This window comes from Sinocyclocheilus grahami, unplaced genomic scaffold, assembly GCF_001515645.1.
Source record: "Sinocyclocheilus grahami isolate Dianchi unplaced genomic scaffold, SAMN03320097.WGS_v1.1 scaffold2112.1, whole genome shotgun sequence".
Classification (NCBI taxonomy): Eukaryota; Metazoa; Chordata; class Actinopteri; order Cypriniformes; family Cyprinidae; genus Sinocyclocheilus; species Sinocyclocheilus grahami.
In genome coordinates this window covers 60,333-70,446 of record NW_015507291.1, presented here as the reverse complement: position 1 = coordinate 70,446, position 10,114 = coordinate 60,333, and the positions used below count along the sequence as shown (strand labels likewise).

The 10,114-nt window shown below is 37.2% G+C and overlaps 1 protein-coding gene across 1 annotated transcript in view; it reads right to left on the bottom strand.

Annotated features, from left to right (window-relative positions):
* Positions 1–10,114, bottom strand: part of LOC107574082 (citron Rho-interacting kinase-like) — a gene marked incomplete at its 3' end in the record, with an annotated part of 81,307 nt that overhangs the window by 12,880 nt on the left and 58,313 nt on the right. The window contains exons 20-26 of the mRNA XM_016260553.1: positions 9,545–9,652; positions 7,666–7,858; positions 7,416–7,583; positions 4,304–4,441; positions 2,846–3,026; positions 481–572; positions 300–404 (exon numbers count right to left, since the gene is read on the bottom strand). Of these exons, the coding sequence (XP_016116039.1) occupies positions 300–404; positions 481–572; positions 2,846–3,026; positions 4,304–4,441; positions 7,416–7,583; positions 7,666–7,858; positions 9,545–9,652 (985 nt within the window). The remainder of the gene's footprint in view (positions 1–299; positions 405–480; positions 573–2,845; positions 3,027–4,303; positions 4,442–7,415; positions 7,584–7,665; positions 7,859–9,544; positions 9,653–10,114) is intronic.

The following is a 10,114-nucleotide window of genomic DNA, read 5'->3' as shown; positions in this document are numbered from 1 at the left end:
ACTTCATTTGGACAACTTTAAAGATGATTTTCTCAATATTTAGATTTTTTTTGCACCCTCAGATTCCAAATAGTTGTATCTCGGCCAAATATTGTCCTATACTAACAAACCATACATCAATGGAAAGCTTATTTTTTATTTATTATATTTATATGATGTATAAATATCAATTTCAAAAAATTGACACTTATGACTGATTTTGTGGTCCAGGGTCTCATATGCATGTATAAAATTATTTCATAATTCTAAAGCAGTCATTCAAAGTCAGTTTGTATGGCAGTGTTTTTCCCTGTTCTGACCTGATTTGGCCGTGTTGATGAGCTCAGAGGCTCCGACGGCTCCGTGTACCGTAACCTCACCATCCAGCAAACACAACTCAAACTCCTCCAGTGGCTTCACCGAGTCTGAAACACACACATATTTATATGAGTTCAGGACACAAAGCAAAGCAGAGCTCACAGGACACGAGTGATCGTCTACCTTCTGCCGGCTCGGACTCGTAGATTGATAATTTCGTCCCGTCCAGCACCACATACTTCCTCTCCCAGCCCTGTTGCCCTCTCTTTCCATTCCTACAAAACACACCAAAAACAGCCGCTCAATGACAGGACGTTTGATATGATCTACTGCACTGTGTGTATTATGATGATAATCTGGGTAAGACTTTCTGGTGTTAGCGGATTTGATATAATCCACCGAAAAATAATCCCACGATGAAAACCAAACCAACAAAAACCAGCTGAAACCGTAAAACCTTTAATGTTAACAGAAAAATTTAACATGAGAGCATATGATTTTTAAAACAGTCTTTAAGAAATGTTTTTTTAAACATTGGTCAACTTTGCAAACAGAAGTGTGGAAAAGCACTTTTTCTGTCTGCTTTCCTGAAGCTCAAACAGTAGAAGCATCGCAGGGTCAATTCTTAGTATGTATAAACTGATAAAAATATATTACATCAATGCATTTTATATATATTAGATAAAAGTACATGTAGTTGAGAAATATATAGAATAGTATATACAGTGGGTACGGAAAGTATTCAGACCCCCTTAAATTTTTCACTCTTTGTTATATTGCAGCCATTTGCTAAAATCATTTAAGTTAATTTTTTTTCCTCATTAATGTACACACAGTCCTCCGAAATCCTGTGAAAGAAGGTCGCATTCGGAGTGTCCTACTTGCTTTTCTGAAATGAGACAGCCTCGATGACGTATGCAGCCTTCGAATGCGACCTCCGGAGGACGCAGCCTTCTAAATGAGACACAGCTTATATAAGACCTTACTGCTCACAGTGCATGTCAGAGCAAATGAGAATTATGAGGTCAAAGGAACTGCCTGAAGAGCTCAGAGACAGAATTGTGGCAAGGCACAGATCTGGCCAAGGTTACAAAAAAATTTCTGCTGCACTTAAGGTTCCCAAGAGCACAGTGGCCTCCATTCCTTAAATGGAAGACGTTTGGGACGATCAGAACCCTTCCTAGAGCTGGCCGTCTGGCCAAACTGAGCTATCGGGGGAGAAGAGCCTTGGTGAGAGAGGTAAAGAAGAACCCAAAGATCACTGTGGCTGAGCTCCAGAGATGCAGTCGGGAGATGGGAGAAAGTTGTAGAAAGTCAACCATCACTGCAGCCCTCCACCAGTCGGGGCTTTATGGCAGAGTGGCCCGACGGAAGCCTCTCCTCAGTGCAAGACACATGAAAGCCCGCATGGAGTTTGCTAAAAAACACCAGAATAAGATTCTCTGGTCTGATGAGACCAAGATATAACTTTTTGGCCTTAATTCTAAGCGGTATGTGTGGAGAAAACCAGGCACTGCTCATCACCTGTCCCAACAGTGAAGCATGGTGGTGGCAGCATCATGCTGTGGGGGTGTTTTTCAGCTGCAGGGACAGGATGACTGGTTGCAATCGAGGGAAAGATGAATGCGGCCGAGTACAGGGATATCCTGGATGAAAACCTTCTCCAGAGTGCTCAGGACCTCAGACTGGGCCGAAGGTTTACCTTCCAACAATACAATGACCCTAATCACTCTGCTAAAATAACGAAGGAGTGGCTTCACAACAAGTCTGTGACTGTTCTTGAATGGCCCAGCCAGAGCCCTGACTTAAACCCAATTGAGCATCTCTGGAGAGACCTAAAAATGGCTGTCCACCAACGTTTACCATCCAACCTGACAGAACTGGAGAGGATCTGCAAGGAGGAATGGCAGAGGATCCCCAAATCCAGGTGTGAAAAACTTGTTGCATCTTTCCCAAAAAGACTCATGGCTGTATTAGATCAAAAGGGTGCTTCTACTAAATACTGAGCAAAGGGTCTGAATACTTAGGACCATGTGATATACACTGTATATATATATATATATTTTTTATAAAAGTACATGTAGTTGAGAAACTGATATAAAATACCTAAAAACAAACAAAAACATTTGCTGTGCCGCTGCATTTAACCCAGTTATTTTAATATTATTGATATACTATTATAGCTTTTGTCAGTATTTTAAATTAGATTTTATTTTTATATTTTGTTTTCATTTTAGTTAGTTTTAGTAATATTATGTTTGTCATTTTTAGTTTTTTTTAAATGCCTATATAGTTTAGTTAATTAAACAAACTTAATGAGAATGAGAAACGCTGTCTTCGCAGCAAGAATGTTTTTGGTGGTTTTAGTTAACCGACTCACAACATCATAATCGTTATAGAAACTTTGTATTCCACAACACACAGAGCGTTGAAACTTTGCATGCATGAGCCTAAATGAAAAAGGCATTCATAAATAAATAATTGTTTCATACTCAAAAACCAGTTCAGGTCTGACGCCAAATCTAACACAAACACACGTGAGCCGCACCTGGGCTGCTTCATCCAGCCCTCCAGACGCACGTGACCCGAGGCCTCTTTGACCTGCAGCGCAGGGGAGCTGGCTTTATCCCGACACAGAGCCTCAGAGAAGTGTGTGGCGTATTCAGCAGGAAGACCGCAGGTCGCCGGCAGACACGGGGAACACTTGGGGTGGCAGAGAATACGACACTCTGACCGAGAGACGAGCCGAGACGAGATGAGATGGGAGAGGAAAAGAAAAAAGAGAAAAATAACTAATTCTCTACTGATAATTCTTTCATTTAGGGGACGTTCACACACAACACTTTTTGAGAAGTTTTTGGAAACTAAATTTAAAAACAAAAAGCAAGTTTTTATAAGTTGAAATTCTTTTAACTTGAGCACTGCATATTTAGGTGCCATTTTAGGGTCAGTAAGATACTTTTATTCATCAAGGACGCATTAAATTGAGCAAAAGTGACAGTAAAGACATTTATAATGTTACAAAAATTCTATTTCAAATAAATGCTGTTCTTTTGAACTTTCTATTCATTTGTGAATCCTGAAAAATACAATGTATCACGTGACACTGAAGACTGGAGTAATGATGCTGAAAATTCAGCTTTGATCACAGAAATATATTACATTTTAAAAGTTATTCACATAGAAAACAGCTGTTTTAAATCATAATAATATTTAACAATTTTTACTGTATTTTTTGATCAAATAAATGCAGCCTTGATGAGCAGAAAAAAAAATCTCATTAACCCAAACTTTTGAATGGTAGTGTGTGCAAATACTTTTTATATGCAAAAATTCTTATATTGTTATTAATTAAATTTCAAATAAATGCTGTTCTTTTGAACTTTCTATTCATTTGTGAATCCTGAAAAATACAATGTATCACGTGACACTGAAGACTGGAGTAATGATGCTGAAAATTCAGCTTTGATCACAGAAATATATTACATTTTAAAAGTTATTCACATAGAAAACAGCTGTTTTAAATCATAATAATATTTAACAATTTTTACTGTATTTTTTGATCAAATAAATGCAGCCTTGATGAGCAGAAAAAAAAATCTCATTAACCCAAACTTTTGAATGGTAGTGTGTGCAAATACTTTTTATATGCAAAAATTCTTATATTGTTATTAATTAAATTTTTTCTGTATTTCTGATCAAATAAATGCAGCCTTGATGAGCAGAAAAAAAAATCTCATTAACCCAAACTTTTGAATGGTAGTGTGTGTAAATACTTTTTATATGCAAAAATTCTTATATTGTTATTAATTAAATTTTTGCTGTATTTCTGATCAAATAAATGCAGCCTTGATGAGCATTACAAATCTTACCAACCCCAGACTTTTGAATGGTGGTGTATGTAACCACATTATTAGTACCATTTTTTCTCAGAAGTGAGCTAAAACTGACAAAACCTCCTTCTGGGGAAATTCAAGGGCGTATGTGTATTTGTGTGTTTTTGTACCCAGACATGTGGCAGCCTGTCGGCCGAAGTGGACCGTGTCCAGACAGACGGCACATTTCGCAGCTCTCATGTTCAGCCCCACCGTGAAGCGATGCGGGATGTTGTGATGCATTCTCTCCTTCACGCGTCGCCCGTACTCTACAGACAGACAGAGACAGAGCGTTAGCTGGTTAGTTAATATCCTCTTGAGCATCTCAGTGTGAACGATGACAAATCAGCCTAAAATAAAACTCATCACAGTCCAGCAGCACAGCAACGGCTTCATCGACCACAACAAAACCGTGCATGAATCCGTCTCTTTCTGAGCAAAACAAGCATCGCCGGCGATCACATGCAGGTCCGTGCACGTCAGACTCGAGAATCAAAGAAAGATGAGAGCAGAAACTCAACCGTCAATCATCTTAAGACACAACATGCTGCAAAACCCGAGACAAGAGACAGAGGACAGCAGGAGTGAGAGACCGGCTGCAGAAACTCAGCGTTTGTCTTGTTTTCCAGAACAAATCTCTAAAGATTCTTAAATCAACATACATTTACTTTAGAAGCACAATGACTCAAAATAAGAAGTCTTGTTTTCTGAGAAACTGATCTATTTATCTATCTATCTCAAAGGTTTGGGATCAGTAAGATTTTTTATGTTTTTTTTAAAGAAGTCTCTTCTGCTCATCAAGCCTGTATTTATTTGATCAAAAAAACAGAAAAAAAACAGTAATATTGTTACAATTTAACATAGCGTTTTCTATTTTAATATACTTTAAAATATAATTTATTCCTGTGATGCAAAGCTGGATTTTTTTATCAGCCATTACTTCAGTCTTCACTGTCCTCCTTCAGATTTATTATCAATATTCTGATCTATTATCAATGTCGCAAGCAGTTTTTGCTGCTTAATAGTTTTTTAGAACCTTTGATACTTTTTCAGGATTCTTTGATGAATATAAAATATTTAAAAAATAATATAAAATTAGAATATAAAAAAATAAATAAAATAGAAATAACAATAAAATAGAATATAAAAACAGCATTGATTCAAAATATAAATATTTTATAATAGAATATAATTCTTTAATATCACTTTTTATCAGTTTAACACATCCTTGCTGAATAAAAGTATTAAATTCATTCAAATAGAAAAATTAAAATGTACTGATCCAGAACCTTTGACTTGAGTAACGGCTGATGAAAATTCAGCTTTGCATCAGCTTTATACTAAAATAAATTAAAAAAAAAACATTAATTTAAATTGCAATAATATTTCACAATATTACAGTTTATTCTGTGTTTTCGATCAAATAAATGCAGCCTTGATGAGCAGAAGATACTTCTTTAAAAAAAACATTCAAAAATCTTACAGCACACTTTTTATTTAAACAACATTTAGGTCAAAATGCAAGTAAAACTTTTAATAATTTAAATTTTTAACATTCAAACAAAGCTACAGTGTTGTGGGAGGCTGCCAAGGCGTTGCTATGTGGTTGTTAGGGGCCGTTCACACAGAATGTGTTTTTCGACTCCACTGCGCTACTTTCCCGTTGTTTTTCTATATAAATGCGCTAGACGGGTGCATTCTACGGTTGTGTTTGTGTCTTTGCAGCAACACGGCGTCCTAAAAACACAGAGCTCAAGTTAGAACAGGTTCAACTTTTTTTTAAAAATGCGTCTTCAGACCTTGCGCTTTTTCCACTGCCCGTGTCTCGCGGTTTTCAAAGTCAAAATGTGTTCTGTGTGAACGGCCCATGTGGCTGTTGTGTGTGTGTTTTCTCTCCATCAGCGCACGGCCCTCAACTACATGCTGATCTCAGAGCGACAGAAACAGGGACGGAGGGAAAGAGAGACACTTACTTTCAAACGTCACCCTCCTCTTCTCTGAAAGAGCAGAAGAGAAACAGCTCTCAGATTTGACGGAGCAGGACGCAGAAAGAAAGCAAGAGTGCAGGAGGACAGCGACAGAAACATGAGGAGAGACAGAAGCAGCCACAGAGAGAGAAAACGACTGAAATATTCCTCATCTACAGACCACACGAGCTTCATTCATCTGAGACTGAAAAACTATGCTCAAAGGAATCTCAGAAAAACTTTTATTTCACCCCAAAACCAGAAGAAATAAGAACACATATGTACATAGATGTTTTCTTCACACCAAGCTGCTTACCTATTGCAGATTCAGTCTTCCCAGCCTGGTGCAGGTCTACAATTTTGTTTCTGGTGTCCTTTGCCAGCTCTTTGGTCTTGGCCATGGTGGAGTTTGGAGTGTGACTGTTTGAGGTTTTGGACAGGTGTCTTTTATACTGATAATGAGTTCAAACAGATGCCATTAATACAGGTAATGAGTGGAGGACAGAGGAGCCTCTTAAATAAGAAGTTACAGGTCTGTGAGAGCCAGAAATCTTGCTTGTTTGTAGGTGACCAAATACTTATTTTCCCGAGGAATTTACCAATTAATTCTTTAACAATCCTACAATGTGATTTTCTGGATTTTTTTTTTCTCATTTTGTTTCTCATAGTTGAGGTATACCTATGATGAAAATTACAGGCCTCTCTCATCTTTTTAAGTGGGAGAACTTGCACAATTGGTGGCTGACTAAATACTTTTTTGCCCCACTGTATATGGTTTAATAATTATTTATGCAATTTTAATTTAATAACTGAATATATATGATAAATGATTTTTATGTTAATTCTTACAATTGTTTCTATACATGTATTTACACATATATAAATAATTGTAAGAATTTGTATACTTATGTATATATCTTTTACACACACACACTTACTTCATTACCATTTCTGAATAACGCTAATGAGAATTTTAGATTAAATGCGTTTAATATTCATGAAAATGTCACAATGCAAAAACATTCTTCATTTAATTTCTTATATATTTTTTTTTATTTAGGAGTAAAATATGATCTGGATTCTGTTATGCTTGGATTAATGTGTTCTGATTAACTGTTCACAATAAGTTCAGCATAATGCATCATTTTTTCTTTAAATAATAACCACTATACGGTCTGATATAACCAACAAATCAGCTGAAGACTTTATCTGTATTATGAGAAACAGTCACAGTAAGAGTCTGTGTACTTGTGTTGGAGTGAGTGTAAAGACTGACCCTCCGGCGTGGAGCTCTCTTTGCGGCGGGCCGAGCTGGAAGTGTTCAGGAGGCTGCTGGGATTGGGCTGGCGCTCCGGAGATTTCACGATGGCCGACATGAGGATCTGCTGACGGGCCGAGGCCGGCGTGGACGGAGCCATGTGCTCCTGCACTTTAAAATGAGCCGCTGAGAGACACAGAGAAGATCCTCAACAACATTCACATGGTCACATGGAGAGACGAGGCCCACACTGAAGACTCAGACTCACCCTCCTCTCGTAAGGAGCGCAGCTCGATCCTCATCTTCTGCAGCGCCTCCTCCAGCTCTGAGCAGTGCACTCGCTCCTTCTCCAGCGCTGCTTTCATGTCACCGTACTGCAGGGGAACGGTGGGTTGAGACGAGACCGCGGCGGCGCTGTTAGCCGTGACACCCACCTCCTCACGCCGCCGCCCGAAAATACCCTAAACACACACACACACACACACACACACACACAGGTACATGACACACAACCGCTGATCACCGAGATCACATTATGACAGATTACCAATATTATTCATCTGTACTGTTTCTTTGCTAGCTATATTTAATCTGTTTAAAGTTTAATTTATTTGTTTTATTTCAAATAAAATATGTGTCCCTGCAGCACAAAAGCAGTGTTAAGTCGCTGGGGGATATTTGTAGCAATAGCCAACAATACATTGTATGGGTCACAATTATTGATTTTTCTTTTATGCTAAAAATCATTAGGATATTAAGTAAAGACCATGTTCCATGAAGATATTTTTTAAATGTCCTACCATAAATATATAAAAACTTAATTTTTGATTAGTAATATGCATTGCTAAGAACTTCATTTGGACAACTTTAAAGATGATTTTCTCAATATTTAGATGTTTTTGCACCCTCAGATTCCAGATTTTGTATCTCGGCCAAATATTGTCCGATCCTAACAAACCATACATCAATGGAAAGCTTATTTATTCAGCTTTCAGATGATGTTTACATCTCAATTTTAAAAAAATGGACCCTTGTGACTTGGGTCATATTTATCATCTTTTTTAGTAAGTGTTTCACTTTGATTGTTTTTACTTTAAAATAACTAATTTCTTTATATCCCATTTGTTTCTTTCTAACACCATGCCAGCTTCTTCTATTTTCATGGAAAAACCAGGTTTAAGTTATTAAAAATAAGAACAGAATTAAATAACATATTTAAGATTCTTTTTTTATTCCTCCTAAAAATCCGAAAACTAAAAATAGAAATAACTTGGCAGTTGTGATAAGGATTGTTAGAAATCTCGCAGACAAAGTAATTTACAAATAAAATTTGGGATATTTATTATTTTTTTATGTTTTTGAAAGAAGTCTCTTTTGCTTTCCCAAGGCTGCATTTATTTTATACAAATACAGTAAAAACTATAATAGTGAAATATTATTACTATTTCAAATGATGATTTTCTATATGTGAACATAGTAAAATATAATGTATTGCTGTGATGCGCAGCTGTATTTTCAGCATCATTCCTCCAGTCTTCAGTGTCACATGATCTTCAGAAATCAGTATAATATGCTGATTTGGTTCATATCATTATCAGTTATTATTGGTGCTCAGTTATTAATAATGGTTTTTATGGACTATAGACCATAAAAACCATGTCCATGACATCCAAGCCTGGATTTCCTGATATTCCCAGGTTTTCCAGAACTGTGGGAGCCGTTTTATTCTCTTTAATAAAGCTAGTTCTGGATTAACTGGTTTCCACAGGCAGGCGGATTCAACAGCATGAGCAGTAAAACTCAGAAACCGTTAATAAAGCGCCTGCGGTTCAGTGAGAAACACTCAATCCCACAAATCAAACACACTGAGATTCACACAGACTGTAACGAGATGAACGCTGAGACTCCCTGAGGCCTCGTTAGCATTCTCCTGTCTCTCTCTCTCACTTCCTGTCTCTCATTAGCATCCTCCTGTCTCTCTCTCTCTCACTTCCTGTTTCTCATCAGCATCCTCCTGTCTCTCTCTCACTTCCTGTCTCTCTCTCAGACTTCCTGTCTCTCATTAGCATCCTCCTGTCTCTCTCTCTCACTTCCTGTCTCTCATTAGCATCCTCCTGTCTCTCTCTCTCACTTCCTGTCTCTCATACCTTCTTCTTCTTGGTGGGCTGGTCCATCTTGGCCTGCAGGAAGTCGATGAGTTTGGTCTGCTGTGAGATGGTTCCCTCCATTTTCACTTTCTCGTGCGAGTAGACGGCCTGAGGAGAGACCAGGAGGAACGACAGGAAGATCCAGATGAGTCTCATTCACACTAATAATAACAACTCTAATGAAATTCAGATTCTGCTGTAAAGAAGACTAGAGTGTCATTACTCAGCTCAAGTCCGTTCAAGTTTTGTTCTCTTTCAATACGAGTTAGTATTGTTAATAGCCTTAAAATAATTAATTACTTGTTACATTACAAATAAAATTTAAAACAAATATTATATGTATTTTATTTCAGCCAGTTGCCAGGGGCATCCTTTCTCATTTTCATTTAGTTTAACTTGATGTTCTAAACTATAACAAATAAAAATGAATAAAAAAAGCTATATAGATACTTTATGTATAGTAGGGCTGCCACTAACGACTATTTTTATTTCGATTAATCTATCGACTAATTTATCGATTAATCGATTAATCTAAATGATTAATTTCCCACCAAAAAATCAACAATTTTA